Here is a 24178-nt window from a genome sequence, read left to right as displayed (position 1 = left end):
TGTAACTTGTGTCAGAAGAATCAGATCCTGAGTCTGAACCCCCGCTGTCCGTGCTATAGCTGGGGTTTCTTCCGGAAGGTACATAGTCCACCTTAATGTATGGATATACTTTCTCATGTGAGAAGGACTTCTTGTCTTTGTGGAATTTCACATATTTCGTGTCTTTCAGTGAGATTTCAAATTCAGTCATGGACTTATTCAGTTCGTCCAATCTTTTTTTGAGTTCTGCTGGTGATTGATAAGATTTTAATTTGATCTCAAGGTCATGGATCTCAACTTTCAATGTCTCTGCTCGGCGTGCTGCAGTTTTTACAATTAGGACTAGCCAGTCTCTAGTGCAGTGCCAGCTAATTAGTGACCAATCTTTTTTAAAAACCAGATCGTCCTGAAAGATGAACGGTTCATTATTTACTATCAAGTCACGTGGTGCTGCGTTGGCCCTATGGTATTAGCTCATCATAATTCCATGTATTATGGTTTTTACCAAGTTACGTTTTAATTCAGTTAATTCATCCCAACATTGTTGGGCCTCACTTGTATCTTTGTAGGGTGTACTCGAATGAGGGAGCATAGATGCTATAATCCTATCTGCCTCATCTTCAGTAAATGAGAGTCCTGTAATTTCAGCCATAATGGTCTCTCCTATGTGTTCTATTTCCTGGTACTGGTGTGTCAACTGATAGAAAAAAAGGGGGGTGTGTGTCACAGTGTAAGGTGTGTTAGGAAATTTCCCACAGCTGCGCGCTGCAACGTGTCAACATTAAAAAGAGGGAGTTAGAGGGAAAAACAATAGCTAAGGCTCACCCTCCAAAAACTATAATCAACAAATGGTCTCTGTTACCAGATTCCTGAGAGCCTTGCTAGTTACTATGAACCATACACAACACTCAATGGGGTCGGTCATGGGAAATTCATATTAAGTAAAAAAAGGAGAAATTGCTCCTTTTTTAGGTGTCCCCTCACTCACCAGGGTTACCCCACGGTGACATGCTTCATCATTGGGGCCATCCCAGTCCTCTACGGGCTGGGGCGTGCTACGACCTGCGGTTTACGTAGGAGCACTTTCAAAGACTATGTGTGATGCATGTGTAATTGTGGAGTGGACTATGTGATGTATCTAAAAATACCTGCCCAGTAGGTTTACAATAAACTTTATTCCTGCCTCTAGGTGGTAGTATTAAAAACGGGGTGGAAAAATAGGGCGCCCTAAACGTAATGTGTCATGGTGTACCTATCAACTCCTATCGTCAACATGTTTCGTGCATACCCCAAGCACTTCTTCGGGACTACACAGGGACCAGCCCTGTGTTCGCCACTCCTTAGCTCAGTGATGAGTTATTTTCAATAAGATAAGTTAATTTAAATTAAATTGCAGCAAGCTATAATAAGTGCATGCAGTAATACCTACGTATTTAATCCAAACACGTGGTTCCTGTAAGATAAAAGACAACTTGAAAAATCAAGGGGTAGGTTACCCCGAACCTTAACACACATAGACCATGCTGTAGGATCGCTTTGGAAAACGTGATTACATTTCCCGTGGTCCTTGACGGACGTTTTTTCAAGTAAAAAACGTGATTGTTTTCATGCATAAAACGTGACAGTTCTCATGCATCAAAACGTGATAAAACACCTTTCTGTGACACACCCATACATTCATCTATCACACACTCTCATACATATTTTTACATACATGTCATGGGACCTAAATTTGCCCCATGGATTCGGAGGGGTTCAGTATCCCAGTACAATCTAAGAAAGGAGAAATGGGATATCGTAAATGGCAACCACAGGGTCGTTTTTGCATAGCAATGGTTATTTGACCCGTTAGATGTAAGGGTAAACACCCTTCGGTAGTCCGATCTTCACTTACTTGCTTCGAGGATACCTCCCTCTTTTAGGCACCTACTTGTGTCCCTCCGGTCCGAATGTTACTCGACCGGGGGCTGAGTTTGTTTTTAAAGAAGGTCCCAGTCGCTGTTAATTCCGCATACGCGCCCACGCTCGATAAAGAGCTGGTGCGTGTGGATCGCCCTGGGCAATCACGGGTGGCGGCCATCTTAGGAGTATGAAGTACTGTTTCATTACTTCAATTGGGACAATAATTATGGTTACGGGAAATTTCGGTGTCAAGAAATTAATTTAGAGCTTATGTTATCTTCTATTTTATATTATCAGACACAATGCCGTATTTTACCAAAAGTATTTTTAAATCATATTTTTAGATTGGTGATCTAGATATATTTCTTCAATTGGCCCCTTATATTTTTGGTGTCCTTCTAACTTATTCCCAAGGGTAGGTTATTGATTATTTTGATTAATTTAGTTGAAGATGGACTAAGTAGCCCTCATGTTACAGCAATTATTTGCTAGGTTTACTCAGACTGTTGGTGTTGTACACTCAGGTCTGTAAAGGAAAACAACCACAGTTAGTCTGTAACCAACACCCACAGTTATTGGTTATTGGTTATTTGGATTGATTGGAAATCGGCTGAGTAGCCCTTATGTGACCACATTTTTACTAAGTTTTCTCAGACTGGTGGTGGTGTACACTCAGGTCTATAAAGGAAACACAACCACAGTTAGTCTGTAACAAACACCCACAGTTGTTTAGTTCGGTTATTTCATTACAAGTACAGCTTAATGACTCTGGGGTGGACTCATTCCTATCAGGTGAATTGTCCCCAGGGGATGTCATCGTTCAGACCCACTATGTGAGAGCGAAGTTTAAAAACCCAGCGTTGTTCTTTTTCAAGTAGTTTCTTTTCCATTTCTGCATGTGGTTGTTGTATCTCCAGGACCACCCACCGCATATCATTAGGGGTATGTCCTTTTTCCAAGAAATGAGTGGTCATTCTTGTATTGGAATGTTTGCATCTAACATTGCTGCGGTGTTCCACCATCCTCGTATTGACCTTCCTGGTGGTCATACCAATGTAGTGTAAATTACAACTACATGTGATCATATACACAACTCCTGTTGTGTTGCAATTGGAAAAAGACTTCAAGTCCCAAATCAGACCGTTGTTACATGTTACTTGTTTGGTTGCACTAGTGAGATGGCACACACTGCAATTGGAACATGGGTAGTGTCCCAAAGGCAGTGGGTGTAGGCGTCGGATGGGACCCTCCACATTTTTTGGACGTGTGTGGACTACCAAATCTTTTAGGTTTTTTCCTTTTCGGTGGCTAAACATGGGTTGGGTGAGGTTGAGGCCACCACTATTCAATGTTTTCCAATGTCTCTTGACAATTTTTGTTACTTTTTGTGAGGCTACGGTATAAGTAGTAACACAGATGGGTCTTCTTTCAGAGTTACTTGTAGATTGTTCTCTGGGTTTTGTTTCTAAGAGTGCATCTCTGTTGTTATTTGATGCTCTCTTTTTAGCCTTTGAGACAATTTTTTGTGGGTATTGTCTCTGGCGTAATTTTGTGCACAGTTCTCCAGCCTGGATCTCATGATCTCGTTTTTCCGAACAGTTTCGCCTTAGGCGTAAAAACTGTCCGAAAGGTAGATTCTCACGGAGCTGTCGAGGATGGAAACTTTCAAAGTTTAATAAACAGTTTCTCGACGTAGGTTTGAAGTGTGTCGTGGTCGTCAGTTTACCTCTGTCCGCTCTGATGTTCAAATCAAGAAAGACCAACTGGTCTCTACTCGTTGTAGAGGTAAATTTTAGAAAAGGGTCTTGCAGATTCAGCCAATCTAGAAAGAGGTTTACTTCCATCTCATTGCCATTCCAGATGAGGATGACATCATCAATATAACGTCTCCACATCTGGATCTTTGTGGAGAACGGATTGTTGGGAGTCAGAATTGTTTTACTCTCTAGCTGGTGGACATACAGTCCAGCCACGCTCGGCGCGAATGTGCTTCCCATGCTAGTTCCATGGGTTTGTCTATACATGGTTTGCTGAAAAAGGAAAAAGTTTTCGGTCAGTGCGAGGCGGCAGCATTCTAACACCACATGTCTTGGTGTCTTGTATTGCCACTCATTTCCAAATAGAATTTCCTCCAAGATCTGTAATGTTTCTCTGTGGGGCAAGCTCGTATAAAGGCTCTCCACTTCGAGCCCAACCATTATTTGTGTTGTAGGGTCAAACGTGAGGTCCTTAATGAGGCATAATACTGATTTGGTGTCTTGCAGGTATGTCTCTGTTTGTTGCACTAACGGTCTTAGAAAGGCATCTGCAAACCTGGACAAGGGCTCTAAAATAGACCCAATCCCAGAGACAATAGGTCTCCCTGGTGGATTCACTAGTTTTTTGTGGATCTTTGGAATCGTATAAAAATACGGAGTCCTTGGGTGTTTACTCTCCAAAAAATCTGCTTCCTTTTTAGATAACCAGTCGTTTACTAGACATTCCTCCACCATTCTTGCAATTTCGATTCTCAAGCGTTCTGTTGGGTCCACAGTTAGGATTTCATAATTCCGTTGGTCGGCTAACAGTCTAAGACATTCATTATCATAGTCTGTTGAGTTTTGTACCACTATTGCTCCGCCTTTATCAGCCGGTTTTATTGTAATGCTCGTGTCGTTTGCAAATTCGTGTATTGCCTCCTTTTCTGTTCTACTAGTGTTGTAGAATGTTTTCAGTGATCCAGTATCCAAATCCATCACATCCTTTAGGATTGCCTTTTCGAAAGCTAGCAGTTCTACTGGTAGACTTGCTGCCGGTGGGGTCAAAGAAGATTTTTTCTTCAGTCCTGTATCGCTTGCAGCTCCCACTGACTGTGGTTTGTCTTTGAAATAGACTTGTAGTTTTATGCTCCGAACGAACTCCTTCAGTTCGCAGTATAGCTTGAATTTGTCCAGATTTGTTGTAGGGACGAAACCTAGACCCTTTTCTAACACCGTATTTTGGTCTGGTGTGAGGACTTTTTTTGAAAGGTTCACCACTAGGCTCAGATGTTGCTGGTTGACGGTGTCGTCACCGGCCCTTGGCTCCTCGTGTGTGTTCTGACGGTTTCCAGTGGTTGTGCCCATTGCACCTGTTGCCCTCTGGTTTTTCCTCTTCCTGGTCTCTTGCCTCTCCCTAAAAAAGGCTGTTGTGGCATCCCTGGCATCTGGGTGTTGTCCCAAAATGGAAAAGGTTGATGCGGATAAGGTTGTTGAAAGGGCGGATGGCCATAGAAAAATTGTGGTGGTGGTCCCTGGTAAGGTTGCCATAAATTCCCTCTGTTTCTCATCCTCCCTGCTCTGCCTCGTCTGTTCTTAGGTTGATTTCGGTTGTAACTTGTGTCAGAAGAATCAGATCCTGAGTCTGAGCCCCCGCTGTCCGTGCTATAGCTGGGGATTCTTCCGGAAGGTACATAGTCCACCTTAATGTATGGATATACTTTCTCATGTGAGAAGGACTTCTTGTCTTTGTGGAATTTCACATATTTCGTGTCTTTCAGTGAGATTTTAAATTCAGTCATGGACTTATTCAGTTCGTCCAATCTTTTTTTGAGTTCTGCTGGTGATTGATAAGATTTTAATTTGATCTCAAGGTCATGGATCTCAACTTTCAATGTCTCTGCTCGGCGTGCTGCAGTTTTTACAATTAGGACTAGCCAGTCTCTAGTGCAGTGCCAGCTAATTAGTGACCAATCTTTTTTAAAAACCAGATCGTCCTGAAGGATGAACGGTTCATTATTTACTATCAAGTCACGTGGTGCTGCGTTGGCCCTATGGTATTAGCTCATCATAATTCCATGTATTATGGTTTTTCCCAAGTTACGTTTTAATTCAGTTAATTCATCCCAACATTGTTGGGCCTCACTTGTATCTTTGTAGGGTGTACTCGAATGAGGGAGCATAGATGCTATAATCCTATCTGCCTCATCTTCAGTAAATGAGAGTCCTGTAATTTCAGCCATAATGGGCTCTCCTATGTGTTCTATTTCCTGGTACTGGTGTGTCAACTGATAGAAAAAAAGGGGGGGGGGGTCACAGTGTAAGGTGTGTTAGGAAATCTCCCGCAGCTGCGCGCTGCAACGTGTCAACATTAAAAAGAGGGAGTTAGAGGGAAAAACAATAGCTAAGGCTCACCCTCCAAAAACTATAATCAACAAATGGTCTCTGTTACCAGATTCCTGAGAGCCTTGCTAGTTACTATGAACCATACACTACACTCAATGGGGTCGGTCATGGGAAATTCATATTAGGTAAAAAAAAGGAGAAATTGCTCCTTTTTTAGGTGTCCCCTCACTCACCAGGGTTGCCCCACGGTGACATGCTTCAACATTGGGGCCATCCCAGTCCTCTACGGGCTGGGGCGTGCTACGACTTGCGGGTTACGTAGGAGCACTTTCAAAGACTATGTGTGATGCATGTGTAATTGTGGAGTGGACTATGTGATGTATCTAAAAATACCTGCCCAGTAGGTTTACAATAAACTTTATTCCTGCCTCTAGGTGGTAGTATTAAAAACGGGGTGGAAAAATAGGGCGCCCTAAACGTAATGTGTCAAGGTGTACCTATCAACTCCTATCGTCAATATGTTTCGTGCATACCCCAAGCACTTCTTCGGGACTACACAGGGACCAGCCCTGTGTTCGCCACTCCTTAGCTCAGTGATGAGTTATTTTCAATAAGATAAGTTAATTTAAATTAAATTGCAGCAAGCTATAATAAGTGCATGCAGTAATACCTACGTATTTAATCCAAACACGTGGTTCCTGTAAGATAAAAGACAACTTGAAAAATCAAGGGGTAGGTTACCCCGAACCTTAACACACATAGACCATGCTGTAGGATCGCTTTGGAAAACGTGATTACATTTCCCGTGGTCCTTGACGGACGTTTTTTCAAGTAAAAAACGTGATTGTTTTCATGCATAAAACGTGACAGTTCTCATGCATCAAAACGTGATAAAACACCTTTCTTTGACACACCTATACATTCATCTATCACACACTCTCATACATATTTTTACATACATGTCATGGGACCTAAATTTGCCCCATTGATTCGGAGGGGTTCAGTATCCCAGTACAATCTAAGAAAGGAGAAACGGGATATCGTAAATGGTAACCACAGGGTCGTTTTTGCATAGCAATGGTTATTTGACCCGTTAGATGTAAGGGTAAACACCCTTCGGTAGTCCGATATTCACTTACTTGCTTCGAGGATACCTCCCTCTTTTAGGCACCTACTTGTGTCCCTCCGGTCCGAATGTTACTCGACCGGGGGCTGAGTTTGTTTTTAAAGAAGGTCCCAGTCGCTGTTACTTCCGCATACGCGCCCACGCTCGATAAAGAGCTGGTGCGTGTGGATCGCCCTGGGCAATCACGGGTGGCGGCCATCTTAGGAGTATGAAGTACTGTTTCAATACTTCAATTGGGACAATAATTATGGTTTCGGGAAATTTCGGTGTCAAGAAATTAATTTAGAGCTTATGTTATCTTCTATTTTATATTATCAGACACAATGCCGTATTTTACCAAAAGTATTTATAAATCATATTTTTAGATTGGTGATCCAGATATATTTCTTCAATTGGCCCCTTATATTTTTGGTGTCTTTCTAACTTATTCCTAAGGGTAGGTTATTGGTTATTTTGATTAATTTAGTTGAAGATGGACTAAGTAGCCCTCATGTGACAGCAATTATTTGCTAGGTTTACTCAGACTGTTGGTGTTGTACACTCAGGTCTGTAAAGGAAAACAACCACAGTTAGTCTGTAACCAACACCCACAGTTATTGGTTATTGGTTATTTGGATTGATTGGAAATCGGCTGAGTAGCCCTTATGTGACCACATTTTTACTAAGTTTTCTCAGACTGGTGGTGGTGTACACTCAGGTCTATAAAGGAAACACAACCACAGTTAGTCTGTAACAAACACCCACAGTTGTTTAGTTCGGTTATTTCATTACAAGTACAGCTTAATGACTCTGGGGTGGACTCATTCCTATCAGGTGAATTGTCCCCAGGGGATGTCATCGTTCAGACCCACTATGTGAGAGCGAAGTTTAAAAACCCAGCGTTGTTCTTTTTCAAGTAGTTTCTTTTCCATTTCTGCATGTGGTTGTTGTATCTCTAGGACCACCCACCGCATATCATTAGGGGTATGTCCTTTTTCCAAGAAATGAGTGGTCATTCTTGTATTGGAATGTTTGCATCTAACATTGCTGCGGTGTTCCACCATCCTCGTATTGACCTTCCTGGTGGTCATACCAATGTAGTGTAAATTACAACTACATGTGATCATATACACAACCCCTGTTGTGTTGCAATTGGAAAAAGACTTGAAGTCCCAAATCAGACCGTTGTTACATGTTACTTGTTTGGTTGCACTAGTGAGATGGCACACACTGCAATTGGAACATGGGTAGTGTCCCAAAGGCAGTGGGTGTAGGCGTCGGATGGGACCCTCCACATTTTTTGGACGTGTGTGGACTACCAAATCTTTTAGGTTTTTTTCCTTTTTGGTGGCTAAACATGGGTTGGGTGAGGTTGAGGCCACCACTATTCAATGTTTTCCAATGTCTCTTGACAATTTTTGTTACTTTCTGTGAGGCTACGGTATAAGTAGTAACACAGATGGGTCTTCTTTCAGAGTTACTTGTAGATTGTTCTCTGGGTTTTGTTTCTAAGAGTGCATCTCTGTTGTTATTTGATGCTCTCTTTTTAGCCTTTGAGACAATTTTTTGTGGGTATTGTCTCTGGCGTAATTTTGTGCACAGTTCTCCAGCCTGGATCTCATAATCTCGTTTTTCCGAACAGTTTCGCCTTAGGCGTAAAAACTGTCCGAAAGGTAGATTCTCACTGAGCTGTCGCGGATGGAAACTTTCAAAGTTTAATAAACAGTTTCTCGACGTAGGTTTGAAGTGTGTCGTGGTCGTCAGTTTACCTCTGTCCGCTCTGATGTTCAAGTCAAGAAAGACCAACTGGTCTCTACTCGTTGTAGAGGTAAATTTTAGAAAAGGGTCTTGCAGATTCAGCCAATCTAGAAAGAGGTTTACTTCCATCTCTTTGCCATTCCAGATGAGGATGACATCATCAATATAACGTCTCCACATCTGGATCTTTGTGGAGAACGGATTGTTGGGAGTCAGAATTGTTTTACTCTCTAGCTGGTGGACATACAGTCCAGCCACGCTCGGCGCGAATGTGCTTCCCATGCTAGTTCCATGGGTTTGTCTATACATGGTTTGCTGAAAAAGGAAAAAGTTTTCGGTCAGTGCGAGGCGGCAGCATTCTAACACCACATGTCTTGGTGTCTTGTATTGCCACTCATTTCCAAATAGAATTTCCTCCAAGATCTGTAATGTTTCTCTGTGGGGCAATCTCGTATAAAGGCTCTCCACGTCGAGCCCAACCATTATTTGTGTTGTAGGGTCAAACGTGAGGTCCTTAATGAGGCATAATACTGATTTGGTGTCTTGCAGGTATGTCTCTGTTTGTTGCACTAACGGTCTTAGAAAGGCATCTGCAAACCTGGACAAGGGCTCTAAAATAGACCCAATCCCAGAGACAATAGGTCTCCCTGGTGGATTCACTAGTTTTTTGTGGATCTTTGGAATCGTATAAAAATACGGAGTCCTTGGGTGTTTACTCTCCAAAAAATCTGCTTCCTTTTTAGATAACCAGTCGTTTACTAGACATTCCTCCACCATTCTTGCAATTTCGATTCTCAAGCGTTCTGTTGGGTCCACAGTTAGGATTTCATAATTCCGTTGGTCGGCTAACAGTCTAAGACATTCATTATCATAGTCTGTTGAGTTTTGTACCACTATTGCTCCGCCTTTATCAGCCGGTTTTATTGTAATGCTCGTGTCGTTTGCCAATTCGTGTATTACCTCCTTTTCTGTTCTACTAGTGTTGTAGAATGTTTTCAGTGATCCAGTATCCAAATCCATCACATCCTTTAGGATTGCCTTTTCGAAAGCTAGCAGTTCTACTGGTAGACTTGCTGCCGGTGGGGTGAAAGAAGATTTTTTCTTCAGTCCTGTATCGCTTGCAGCTCCCACTGACTGTGGTTTGTCTTTGAAATAGACTTGTAGTTTTATGCTCCGAACAAACTCCTTCAGTTCGCAGTATAGCTTGAATTTGTCCAGATTTGTTGTAGGGACGAAACCTAGACCCTTTTCTAACACCGTATTTTGGTCTGGTGTGAGGACTTTTTTTGAAAGGTTCACCACTAGGCTCAGATGTTGCTGGTTGACGGTGTCGTCACCGGCCCTTGGCTCCTCGTGTGTGTTCTGACGGTTTCCAGTGGTTGTGCCCATTGCACCTGTTGCCCTCTGGTTTTTCCTCTTCCTGGTCTCTTGCCTCTCCCTAAAAAAGGCTGTTGTGGCATCCCTGGCATCTGGGTGTCGTCCCAAAATGGAAAAGGTTGATGCGGATAAGGTTGTTGAAAGGGCGGATGGCCATAGAAAATGGGAATAGTATTTTTTACCCCTACGCCATCCAACGCTTTCCCTACATTTGCACTCACTGGAGTGGGAATTGTAATTTCTACCCCTACGCAATCCAACACTTTCCCTACTGTTGCACTCACTTGAGTGGGAATAGTAATTTTTACCCCTACGCTATCCAACACTTTCCCTACTGTTGCACTCACTGGAGTGGGAATAGTAATTTTTACCCCTACTCTATCCAATGCTTTCCCTACTGTTGCACTCACTGGAGTGGGTATAGGAATTTTTACCCTCCCGCTATCCAACGATTTTCCTACTGTTGCACTCACTGGAGTGGGAATAATAATTTTCACCCTCCTGCTATCCAACGCTTTCCCTACTGTTGCACTCACTGGAGTGGGAATAGTACATTTTACCCTCCCGCTATCCAACGCTTTCCCTACTGTTGCACTCACTGGATTGGGAATAGTAAATTTTACCCTCCCCTATCCAACGCTTTCCCTACTCTTGCACTCACTGGAGTGGGAACAGTAATTTTTACCCTTCCGCTATCCAACGCTTTCCCTACTGTTGCACTCACTGCAGTGGGAATAGTAATTTTTACCCTCCCGCTATCCAACGCTTTCCCTACTGTTGCACTCACTGAAGTGGGAATAGTAATTTTTACCCCTACGCTATCCAACACTTTCCCTACTGGTGCACTCTCTGGAGTGGGAATAGTAATTTTTACCTTCCTGCTAACCAACGCGTTCCCTACTGTTGCACTGACTTGAGTGGGAATAGTAAATTTCACCCTCCCGCTATCCTACGCTAAAAATATTGAATATTTTGTATTCGTATTAAGTTAATATATATGTATTAAAAAATAAAAATGCATGTTTCTTTTTTTTTAACTTACATTAATTATTTATTCGTTTTGAGGTTATGTAAGTATTTGTAAGTATGTTTTAGTTAATTATATTTATTATATCATTACTTTACATTACTTTTAAGACATTTACAAAATTCGATATTTTAGCAAACTATATTATTTCCAACGATATTTTGGATTCGATATTTTTGAACTTACGTGTTTGTAGATAGGAATTCAATATTCTGGCATTCTATATTTTTTCCTCGATATTTTGGCAGGTCGATATTTTGCTCCTCGATATTCTGTCAGTGATCCACCATACCTGTTTGGGACTCACTTCTGTGTTCAGACATACCACAGACCCCTCAGATGGCTCATGCAGATGAGGTGTGAAAATCTCAGACTGTTGGCGTGGTCCATCTCCCTGCAGGGAATGGACTTTACCGTGGAACACCAACCTGGGTCTGACCACTGCAATGCTGATGGTCTATCTAGGTTATTCCTCCTTACTGATAAGAACTCCCATGAGGTTGGGTAGTTTTCCCTACTTTCTCACTGACTCACCAGACAGTGAGACAACGGGAGACTATGTGTTGGAAGGATAGGCCATCTCTCCAGGATGGGTGTGACCGATCTGTTCCCTCCCCAAACTTACATTTCAAAGGTTGCTGCAGCACACTCACAAAGAACTTGACACCAGCCTTTTTTTTATTTCATCCTAGACCTCTTGGAGACAGAGGGGGGGGATGAAAATTTCCAGAACCAGATGTAAGACAGCCTACACATTTCTCCCACTTTAATGGCTGACAGCAGGTATAAATATTGGACCCTCAGATCAACTCTTCATTTCATTACAGGACCTGAAGAGGATCCTCAGAAGGATCATGAATTCCATAGGACTGCCATGCTGCTTGAGTCCTACTTGGTACCTCAGAGGACTGTCCTGCTGCTACCAAGGACTGTCCTGCTTTGTGAAGCCTGCCTTTTACCCTTGTACCCATTGTACCCTCATGACTGCCATGCTGCTACCAGAGGACTGCCCTGCTGCTTGATGCCTGCTTTGTACCTCAGATTACCTCCTTGCTGCGACCAGAGGACTGCCCTGAAGCCTTCCTTATACCTGTGTACCTCTTACACCCTCAATGGACTTCCCAGCTGATTGAGACATACTTTGCAGCTACATCTCAGGACTACCAAGGTGACTCCCGGGGCTAGTTAGCTCCCTTCTGTGTGAGGTACAGGGACATAACAATCTCCAACAACCTTGGACATTCCACCTGGACCCTGCCTGAATTGAGTCCTGCCCACCAAGTGGTGCCCACTCAGTCCTGGACCCCACGTGGTCTAAAGGTGTCAAACAGCCAAAACCTGAAACTTGGGATGGTCGTCCTGAGGCACATTGCTGGTCGACTTGACTTCAGGGTAGCTCCCGCTACGTTCTTTTCCGCAGTGTGCATACCCAACGCTCCTCTGTCAATTAGTGTAGTGATGGCTGAGACAGTGATGGTTACCAAAAAGAGGGGTTGAAGCAATTGGTTTCCTCTGCCTTGCTTGGTGTATGAAATCAAGAATACGTCTTTCTTGTCCTCACTGTATGCACTGTGATTGCAGAGCATTACTGTTCTGTTGCCTACCAGTGGGTTCTTATCCAGTGTTAACTGTCTCAGTGCTAGTGTGATGTGTTGCTTCCATGGGGTTCTCCTTCCTGTCTCCCCTTCGACAGACTTGGGCAAAATGGTTTGCCTTGCTACATTTCCAACATGTTTTGCTTAAGGCCAGCCATTTGTCAAGTGTGTGAGTGTGTGCATCAAAATTGCAATGATGGCACTTTCTCATCGCAGTATGTTGTGTTTTTAGTGCCCAGCGTGGTAATGATCTCCTCTGTATGGCTTTGACGGTTTCTTCCTTGACCCTTACTCCCCAGGTGCTGCTAGAGTGTGCATGTTCCTGGGCCAAGGCAGGTTCCATTTCTATGGCCTTGCTGTTTGCCAACTTACTTGGCCTGGCTAGTATTACTATATATCCTAATTGTATGCCCAACTGGTGTATTAAGTGTCTCAATACTGATGTTCTGCAACTTTGGATGAGTTACTCCCTCACCTCCTTGGGCTGGTCATCATCAGAGCAGGTGCCTGCTAGTTTTTTAGCCTGGGTGTAGAAGCCATTGATTGTCACTTCTTACCATTGGTGAGCCTGTCGCAGTTTGAACCGCTTGTAGTCCGGGTTAAGCTGGCAATCGAAGTGGGTGTTCAGTGTTGTTATGGTGGCATTGTAGTCATGGTCGGCTCTTGTCCCGGGTAGATTATCAAATAGTTTATAGACTTCTTCCCTGCAAAATGTAGGTGATGGGACCTCCTAAATGTGCTGTCTGTCTCCCTTGTGGCCCTGAAGTAATTGTTCAAGCAGCCAACTCACATTTCCACAGGGATACTGCCATGGCCTGATCAAAAAGTTCACTAATGGGTGTTAATGACATCTAGATGCATGTGTAGTCACCTCGTTTGGCTGTTGGACCAGCCGAGGCACACCTCGTCGTAGGGCTGGTGATTTTGCTGGATCATCAGCCATGGTTGGGGATGTCAGGTGATCTTCTTAGTTGTCCTTTTGTTGTCCTTTTGTTTCTTTATGTATATACCCTTAGAGCCCTCCCTCCTTTTTTGTGGGGGGATCTCCCTCTGTTCTGTTTTTTTATCCAGCCTTCTCCGCCTTAATGTCTAATGTCTAATGAGGGGTGTCGGCTACTGCCTCACTCAACATGTTAATTTGCTCTTGAATTCCCACTGTGGACTGCCGATCTTTGTTAGCACGACTCCCCTCCATGGGGGCTGTGTGGAGGCCTGTGTTCCACATTTATTGCAGCTCCATCCAGACTGTGTTGCAGTCTGCCACATTGAGGGACACTCCAGTGCTCTCTTGCTCTCTTCACCCTCATGCAGCGAATGCGAGTTGTCCTGCTGCAGGGGCTCAAGAGATGGCATGGTGTTGCAGGGAGCGGTTCACTTTGCGCATTTTCCCCTCAATGGTCTTTGCCCCTTTGCCAAATGGTGGGTTACTAATAATCTTTTTTTAAGTTCAAACAGGAAACCTTATTGAAAAGAAACAAAGGAACTAAAACAGTGGTAACGGTCACATTATGTTAAAGTCATCAGATGTTAAATATATTAAGTTCTGTACACCATTGCAAAAAACAATATGAGAATTAGTCTATATGAGGCATAGTAGACTAAGGAAAATTAAATTAGCATGCCACAATAATGCAGGGTAAATATATGAATTAAGATTAAGTCAGTTAAGTACAGAAAGAAGTTAAGGGGGTTTAGATACTTCTTCATCAGTGGGTTGATGTAAAGAAGCCTTTAGAGCAGAGGAGTCCAGAAAAATAGTTACCGGGGACCAAAGACCAAAGACTCTCTCTCTCAGTAGCGAGGAATAGTGAGGTGATACAGCCTCTGTCTAATCTACGATTGTAACAAATACCATACCAGCTAGGTCGGAAGGAAATGTTGAGAGAGTCTTTCCAATTCTTTGTTATTTGCTGAAAAGCAACAGCTAATAATAAATGGACAATTTGCACATTCCAATCACAATCATTCCAGTCAGGAGAAAAGGTTCTCCAAGAAAAGGTTTGTAAAGGAGAAAGGGACATGTGTGTGGAAATGTGGTTAATTTGTGACCAGACTTGAAGCCATAATGTATAGGTGGAGAGGCAGGTAACTATTATTATTGTTCTTTTGGTCCCTACCGCTTCCCTACCGTACGCAGCCACCATCCTGTTCCTGTTTTTTTTGTGGTTTTTTTAGCAGTACTACAAGTTCCTGCAAAATCCAACATTCAGTTCCTTAGTTTCATGTACAACAGAGGGCCCATAGAATCGAACCTAAATGATATTACTAAACAGCAAATGCTCACAGATACTGAATCATTTTACTAAGCCTACTAAAGCTCTTCAGAAGCGGGTGGCAGAGAGTGCATGTTTCCCCCGGCCGTTTGGTTTTTCCGGCCCCCAAGTTTGTGTCGCAAAATGTATTTATATATTTAGAAACACGTCTGTTCTGCACATTAATGATGATGCAGGTAACAAAGCTATACAACAAGAAGGTACTAAAAGCTAAAGCTCTTCTTTTGCCATGGGTGACGGGATTGTTTTAAAGTTTAGATAGAAGTATTCTTGCTATTTAGGGCTCTGCGTTAAATGTTGGAACTGGGCCTGCGAAATCTTCTGGAACGCATGGGACGGAGCAAAGGGGCATGGATTCCGTTATTGTTGAAAGTGTGGACTGCCACTAACATACATGCGTTTTCAGTATGCAATTGTGAGTGTACGCCTGCACAATAGACAAATGTTTGAAATCAACGAAAATGGACACGTGCAAGGTATCCTAAGTTACACATTCTCATTATCACTCCCCACCTATCCTTTCACCTCTCTTAGGTCAGCGCATATGGATTCATCACTCCAGACTACAAGAGCTACTCTGATCACTACTATGACAAGATAAAGAAGAAGATGCACTTTTATGCTAATCATAACTTTAATATCGAAATGAAGCTGTGGCAGAGGCTGCACCGCGAAGGAATCCTAAAGCTGTACCAAAGACCGTCAAAGGACCTTAAAGCCGCCAGCTGATGTCAGAGACTCTGTGACATCAGCCCTGTCAGTCTAGATCTGTGGGCACTGTGTCACACTGCGAAAGTCACAGGTAGAAGTGCCTTGCTTTCTAGGTCCAAACACATCTTTCTCATCACCACCCTTGTAAGTCTAGTTATCGTGTAATGCAGCTCATTGAGCCCAGATCGTGGTATGCACATGAATGCACATGAATGTTTCAGTGAGATGAGATGTTTTGTAAAAGTCTTCTCATAAGGTTCACCGAAGGCTTCATAACTCGTCAAGAATTTTGTGGATTCATTGTTTGGTTTTGCTTTGATCTTCTGTGAAGGCTGAAAAGCCTGAGCAGGCCTCCTGTCCCTCCAGGGCAGTGGGGAGTCGAGCCGCAGTGGCGACTTGGCTCTGCACGGTTTTCCATAGCGAGGTGCATATCAGGACCCTGCCCTTTCAGGAACATTTGAAGGAGTTCGAGGGCCAACTTTGAATTTATGATTCAACTTCAGCTCTTTGGCCCGGTCACTGGCAGTGCACAGGCACACTAGTTCAAATACATTCTGAATGTGTTTACATCTAATTATCAGGGATAGTGACATATGTTTTCAATATTGTAACACAGCAGCAAGCTGCTCAATAATATTACTGCAAATAATTCACTGACGACCTCCTGTTTCTCACATGTGAGTTCCGATTGTCATTTAAAAGAAACTTTTTTAATGGATGTTGCATGAAACACATTTCTCTGCAACATGTTTGTAATAGGCTCACACATCACCCACATTAAAATTACATTAAAGGGAAACTGTATTTGAAACAATCTGATTAAGATTATTTTACATTCTCAGGGCAAGATTCTGTGCAGAACAGAGCTGACTCTATCGTGGGGGGAAGTGGTGGGGGGGCTGAAAGGTTGGTGGGACCCTAGGCCAAACCCCACTATGCCCATACCTTAAAACAAAAGCCTCTGACTCAGCTGTGGGAGGGCACATGGCTAGCTCAGGTGCCTTCCCTTGAGGGCTTCAGTGGATGGGACAAGATAGGGAAGTCTGGAAGACAGGGGCGCTGAAGTCCTTTCAGGAGTTGGCACCAGAATTTAATGTGCGATCATCTCAGTTTTATTGGTATTTGCAGCTCTGCCATGCCCTCTCCCACTATCAAGACACTCTCACTGATATTCCCAAATGGAACACCCTAGAGTGTAGGCTTCTTATGAACCACCTGGGTAAAGGAGGGGTGTCACAGATCTACCGATCCTTAATAATACAATCCCCCCACATTACTGGATTCCCTATGAACCAAATGAAAGACTTGGCTTGAGGAACTGGATGAGGCTGACTGGTATGACGCTTGCATGGCTCCCTGGATGCTAGTGATATGGGTCAGTCTTCGTATTGTCCAATGGAAATATCTTCGCCAAGCATACATGACACCTCTGCGGATGTGGAGAGCTGCCTCCGCAGCTCCCCCACATGCCCTCGATACCAAAACTCTTCTGGGGATTTCTTCCATGTTATATGGTTATGCCCAGTCATTTAGGATTAAGTAATTCTGAAAGATCTGAGTGGGACCATAGGTGACAGAACACTGGTGAGTCTGGACACCCTAATTGCCAAAAGAGACATGGTACATCACTGGACTGCATCATCGGCACATTCCATCAAGGCGTGGAGAAAGGGTATGGACTGTTGAGGCAAAACGGAAGAAACAATATATGTGGCAAGGGGATGTCCTAGAAAATTCCTTAGAGTGTGGCAGAAGTGGTGAGATTACTACGGCCTGTGGGATAACTTCTGTCCAGCTGCTCAATAGAAGCTTCTTGGAGGCCGTATTGATGCTTCTGGTATGGGGATGACTTGTTTATGCTATATTTCATTTCCAGCTATGTGTGGTATACAGCACTTTACAGTATTGTGTTTCATAAAAACATCAATAAAGTCTGTTATTAAAAAAAAGGTCTCTGTCCCCCTCGGGTGTCTGCATTCTGAGTAACAGATTAAGGCCTAGATGTATCAAGCCTTTTGCGAATCGCAAAGGCCGAAATTCGCAGAATTTCGGCCTTTGCAAATCGCAAACGGTCTATTTGCATGTTTTGGCATGCATCAAAAATTCGCAAATTAAGGAATCGCAAAAATTTGCGATTCCTTATTTTGCCATAGCATTTAAGGAATCGCAATTTTGCGATTCCTTAAATGATATGTATGTAGCATTTTTGAACTGCGAATTTTGGTTAAGAAATCGCAAATTACCACCAACTTGTAGTTGATGGTAATTTGCGAAATCTTTAAAAAATGCACAATTTGGCATTTTTTAAGGTGGCATGTGACGCACACACATGCCCATAGGGCATGTATGTGCGCCATATGCACACACATGTACATTTCAGGGGTGCAGCAGGGTGTCCTTGAGACACCCCTGCACCCTTGAAATTCTTCTCAATTTGTGATTAGCAAATTGCGAATCGCAAATTGAGATTAATTTCACAATCATTCTTATGGGCCTCCTGGCCCATAGGAATGAATGGAAAATTATTCCTTAATTGCGAATTCGCAAATTGCGAATTCGCAAATAAGGAAGATTAAGAAATCGCTAAATAATAGTGATTTCTTACATACATCCCATTTTGCGATTTCTAAATTGCGATTCCTTAAAAATCGCTATTTAGAAATCGCAAAGGGGTATGTTGATACATCTACCCCCAAGTCCCCTATAGAAGAGATTCGGTAAATGAGCATCTCAGAGGGCTTGCAAGAGAGTGTGCCATGCAAGCACAATCATCTTGTCTGATTTACCCGGTGCAGCTTCTCACACACATTTTGCATTCCACAGCCATATAGTCCTCTTGTTCACATGTGCTGTATGCACCTCACAAATGCGCTGGCTGTTCTGTCAGGCATTGAATGTATTGTAAAATGTAAACTAATGAATCAAGGTGATTATACAATGAAGGCGTTTCAAATTGAACAAAGTCATGAAATAGTGGTAAAATGTGAAGGCCCAGCATTTTGTGGTTATTCCTCACTTTTGTGTATAGTGCTTAGAAGACACGGCATATCTGTGTGAAAAATGTTAATGGAAAATGCTGCTATTATCAAAAGCCAGATGACATTTATTGTACAAGCGAAATAACAAAAAGTGTGTCAACGCTACAGGAGTGCAACCTACCTCGCCAGTCAGACATCCGCCCTCGCTCCAAAGAGACTGGATGGAGGTCCAACTTTCCTGCTCTGTGCATTTCATAATGACATTGACTCACTCCACCTACCACTTATGTCATAGTAGCAAAGGGCAATATATAAATTCCTCTGTTTGAAGGTCAGCACTCCCTCATTTATGTGAAAAGCTAATTTTACTATTACATGCACATCTGATGGTCAAAGGAAAGTATCAAGGGTTAAGGTTCATTGGTGGTGAAATTGTGTATGAAATTTCCAAAGTAATAAGAAGCAACTTAGACAATCTAAAGAGGTTTTGGAAAATGGCAGGTATGTTAAACATTAAAGAAAATCTGTATTTTAAGTACCACTCACACATTAGACACGTCATCCAAATAAATCACTGCTTTGTGAATTAATCCTCCTGGTTTTCGGAAACGCTGACATCCTGTGGGATTCATTAGAATGCATGTGGAAGTTGGCTTCCGCTCTACAAACCCAGACCATTTAAAGCTTGCCACTTTCCATAAAGACTGCATCTTAGCAGGACTTTCACCATGTAGTCTAGAAAACACCACACACTCAAATCGCCATGTATTTCGAACAGTGGTTTACGCTCCTTGGGCTCTAATGTAAGCAAGGATATTGGGAACACCATACGCTAGTTTTGTAGCAAAAAACACCAACCACACATTGGTTAAATTGGGCCTCTAGCACCATTGGGCCCTGGTGTTACTGCACCAGCTGCACTGCTGATAGCTAAGCTCCTGATTTCATGGTAACGAAGACATACAATAAACTCTTCTGTTTGGAGTTCAGGGTGTTGCTGTTTATCTGCAAAACTTGAAATGTATGTACTTTTGTTCAGCAAAATGTGTATTTATATGTATATATGAGGGCGAAAACGATTCAGTTCATTGCCATATACATGTGTGTAAAATGTCCTATGATATTATTCCGTTTTCAATCAATAGGGAAAGGCCAGGTGACATTAATAATGTTACAGTTCTACAGTAATGAAGTTGTGTATTTAATTTCGAAACGCTTACAGTTTTTAGTTTGATTGAAGCAGTTTTCATACAGATAATGTAAGGTATTGAAAGTGGTACTGTTGGCATAAATGTTTACACTGCAATTAACCTTTTTTTTACTGATAGCTTTTAATTAGTACAAGTATACATCAATTTTGGGTGTTTGCGGGTGTTGTTACATAAAACGACAGCTGTGAATTTTTTCGGATCCCTCATTTAAGAACTATTTTTCCTTCAGCTTAATGCTTTTGTATTTAATTGTACAGTTCATGGGCAATAGATGAAAGTTGTTATTGTTTTATTTATTTTATTAGGTTTTTATATGGATCCATGCAAATACAAATTTCTATAAATTTCCCAAAAAGTTACGGTTAATCAACTAAATGCACATGTTACATTTGGGTAAAATAAAGAATAAATTAATTTCAACCAAACTGAGCTCCAAATTACTTGAATTTTTGTCATCTGTGTCCTTTCTATATCTTAGTATGTACACTCTAACTTTGTAGGTTGAAGCAGTCATTCATATGGGCTAAAGAAGTCTTTTCCATGCTACATTATATGTGTTTTCAGATAAAGAACGCTTTAATGATGAAAGTTTGCAAAACCGTTAAAATTGTATTCTTTACAACATTGCCTACAGGTTCTTGACATCCATGTGTCTGAAATGCCATTGTCTACTAAATTTGAAAATGCAAATCTCACACATGAAATTCAAAATGAGGAAATTGAATCATACCAGAGATGCATACCAATTCATTTACTCAGGATTCAAGAAGAGTCTTTGGGATCTAGAATAAACTTTTTGGGCTTCCACTGAGGGATGAGCGCTGCAGGGTGATGGGGGGGGTGGGCACGATTGGTGTAGTTCATGGCAGTAGTCTACCAAACTGTTTGGTTCTCACCAGGGCTGGCTTTAGGGAAGTGCTCCTAGTGCCGCTGCCCTAGGCTCCAACCTTAGGGGGCGCACTTTTTGTCCTCTGACCAAAAATAGGAACGGTGTTCGTCTATCTTTTTCATGGTTTGCTGAGCATAACATACTTTCAGTTTCTTTTTATGTTTCTATGAAACGTTAGGGTGCAGTTCAAAAAAGAAGAGTGTGCTAATGTTGTCAGCATGATCGTTAAATTGCACCTGTAGGAATGGGACCACTTCGTTTTACCCTGATGTAACAGGCCATACACCAGAACCACCAGCACAGCTTTCAAAGGAAAGGTAGATTCTTCGGAATCATTGTTAATAATTAGTAACAACTGACAACGAAAGCATGCATTCGCTAGTTAGAAAAATTCAAACACGAAACAAGTTCAACTAATTGAGAGAGACTGTTTTTCCCTGACAGTGTGCGATGCGTTCCCTTGTCTAGGCCGGACTGTTATTTGTCCTACTGATAGAAGATTTTGTGTGTGAGTTTTTAACCTTCAGCGAGAATTGTTGGAGACCAATTTTTAAAGGAATATTAAACAATGACTGGGCAAAGACTAAGACCCCTGGAATGATTCCCGATCAACATATAATTTCTGAAGTTTTTAAAGGTCTAGACTTTAGACAATATTTTGTACTTTCAAGATGACATATACATTTTTGGCAAGACTATTGAGGAACATAACATTGTATGGAAACAGGCATTACATAGAATTGCTGAAGTGGGTATCACTTTGCGAAAAGACAAGTGTTGTTTTTTTTAAATAACAGGTGGAATATTTGGAGTATATGATGACAGCAGTTGGGGTAAAACCAAAAAAGAATGTATTGAAGGCAATTGAACTAGCTCTGACACCCCTGTACAAGGAGCAGTTAAGATCCTTTATGGGTTTGATAGAGTACTATGCGAAGTTCATACAGAGGTTTGTGGACAAAACCGAAAGTTTGAGGTCATTGTTGAGGTGTCATGTGACTTAGCTAGGCCCAGGGAGAAACACTGTCTTTTTGCATACACACATTTTTCTTGAGTTGCCTTCTTTTTTACATGATGACTTTTAATACAGATTTGCATGCGTGACAATGTAGTATTTGTTTATTTGAAACTACTTTGCCTACACAGTCCACTTAATAAGACCATTATCCCAAAACCTTGAACGTCCCATGTACTTACATTCTGCAAACGTGGTCATCTGTATATTGTCGATGAGGCGTCACAGCTATCTATAGAATCTAAACATAGCCACCTGTATAAAGGTCTTGGCTCGGAGCAAGGATGTTATAAATGAACAAGCATTTCCTGGTTTTGGGCAGAGGAGCACTTGCTGCTTTTGCAAGGTCATCACAACATGAATTCTCAGCCCAGCTTTTTGCTAATCCCACGGCGAGGGATGTCCAACTCGTGACCAAGATGGGGACCTACATTCTTTCACTTCAGGTAATGAGTGTTGGGTCATCCAGTAAGGGGATTCTTGTCAGAACACACAAACACATCCTAGACACTTAGGTTATGCCAGAATTCCATATTGTTTTTCATGCTTGCATATCTGCATTGTTTTAGCACAATGGTGTAACTATTCATTCTGTTCACTATCTTAATACTTTGATTCACTTTCATTTGCTTCAGTCTATTTATAATTGCCACACATATATTTAATACAAGAATCATGTTTGTTCAATGAATATTATAATATGAAAATGTCCCGCTGTGTATTCTTTGTATTTTTGTCAGAGAGAAACAGAGCACGAGTGACGGAGCAAAAGGTTTCTAGATCTATTACTGCGATTCCTGGGTGATCAGAGTTGTCATGTTTAGTGGTTGCCAGAACCATTTGCTACCTGTCTAGGTTTAAGGGGTCCTATGGTGGCACTGTGAGCTAGCTGGCCTACAGGACAACATATCTTGAGGGTTTGCTCGGAATCAGTCTGGCATAAACCCAACGTTTATGCTGTTTACAAACATGCAGTTCCTACCAGAAACTACACAACGTGGCATGGCAACGTTGGTTGGGTTCTTATTTTTATGGGTCGCCTGAGTAGTTCAATTGTGCCTACTCAGAGATCCCTACTTAAAATAATGAAATAAAATAAAATATTAATTAATAGGCGTGCACTTCTACTCCGAGGTGTCTAGGCGAGAGACAATGATGGCAAGAGTGACACTGAAATTAACATTTAAAAAGCCACATTTTAAGTCTCAGGTCCCAGGTGAGAGGGTATCACACCACACAGTCTCATGCACTAATAATGCTTGGACACGCTTGATGAGGGTAATGGATAAGGTCCTGCCCTATTCCCCACTGGTGCCGCTGCCGTTCCTTCCCTTTGCTCCAGCTACACAGGAAGCATCATGTCGCGACATGCTACGCAACAAGGGGCTGCATACATGGGTTGATCTGTATCACGAGGGACGGGTTCAAGACCAAAGGGAGTTATTGACTGGAGATAGAGTTACCCCGCTGGAGGTGGTTTTATATATAAGACTCAGACACGAAATACGAGTCAATACACCGGATATCCCGCATGAGCCTACCCCATTAGAGGTCCTACACACCACATTAAAGATGTCCAGCCCTTAACACGTCGTATCTATCGAGCGGCATGGTTGGAATGACCACCCCGTGCCACCAGGTGCCAGGGGTGCATGGGACCGGGACTTGGACTCCCCCTTAATAGACACGCAGTGGAATTACTGCTGCGCACAAACCGCAGAGATCACCGCTAGCAGTAGACTGCGCATAATACAGTTTAAAATTTTACATAGAACTTACTACACACCCACACTGCTGTGTAAATACAAGCTACAAGGGAAAGACCAATGTAAGTGCAGCCAGCAAGAGGGGGCTGACTTTATACATCTGGCGTGGTCCTGTGCCCAAGTCCAGCTATATTGGCATGGGGTGTTGGAGGTACTAGCCGAAACGATTACACTGCCTTTGCCACTGTCCCCCTTGCTGGCGCTACTGGGGTACACAGCAGACATCCCTAAGGTGCACAGTAAGTTTACTGCTTTGGCTCTGCTTTTGGCCAAGCGGAGGGTGGCCTGTAGGTGGGGCAGAGGCAGAGCTCCCAAATTCAAAGATTGGTTAAGTGACTTTATATACAGCAAAGACCAACTGACAACCTATGCAGAGTTACTACCAAATGCATCTCCTCCCAGAGATATTTGGGAGCCACTAATAACATACCTTCAGGTCCATAGTAATGACGCCATGGATGCTCCACCATTGGCTAACCAGGGATAACTCTCCGAACTGTGGCGCAAAGG

At 42.5% G+C, this 24178-nt stretch overlaps 1 protein-coding gene across 1 annotated transcript in view; it reads left to right on the top strand.

Moving 5' to 3' along the window:
- LOC144769959 (alpha-N-acetylgalactosaminide alpha-2,6-sialyltransferase 2-like) overlaps positions 1-20423 on the top strand; it is a 607277-nt gene extending 586854 nt beyond the window's left edge. The window contains exon 9 of the mRNA XM_078654157.1: positions 15633-20423. Coding sequence (XP_078510283.1) covers positions 15633-15827 — 195 coding nt within the window. The 3' untranslated portion in view covers positions 15828-20423. The remainder of the gene's footprint in view (positions 1-15632) is intronic.
- The last annotated feature ends 3755 nt before the right edge of the window (positions 20424-24178 follow it).

The sequence above is a fragment of the Lissotriton helveticus genome, chromosome 7 (genome assembly GCF_964261635.1).
Source record: "Lissotriton helveticus chromosome 7, aLisHel1.1, whole genome shotgun sequence".
NCBI lineage: Eukaryota > Metazoa > Chordata > Amphibia > Caudata > Salamandridae > Lissotriton > Lissotriton helveticus.
This window is presented reverse-complemented; position numbering and strand designations above follow the sequence as displayed.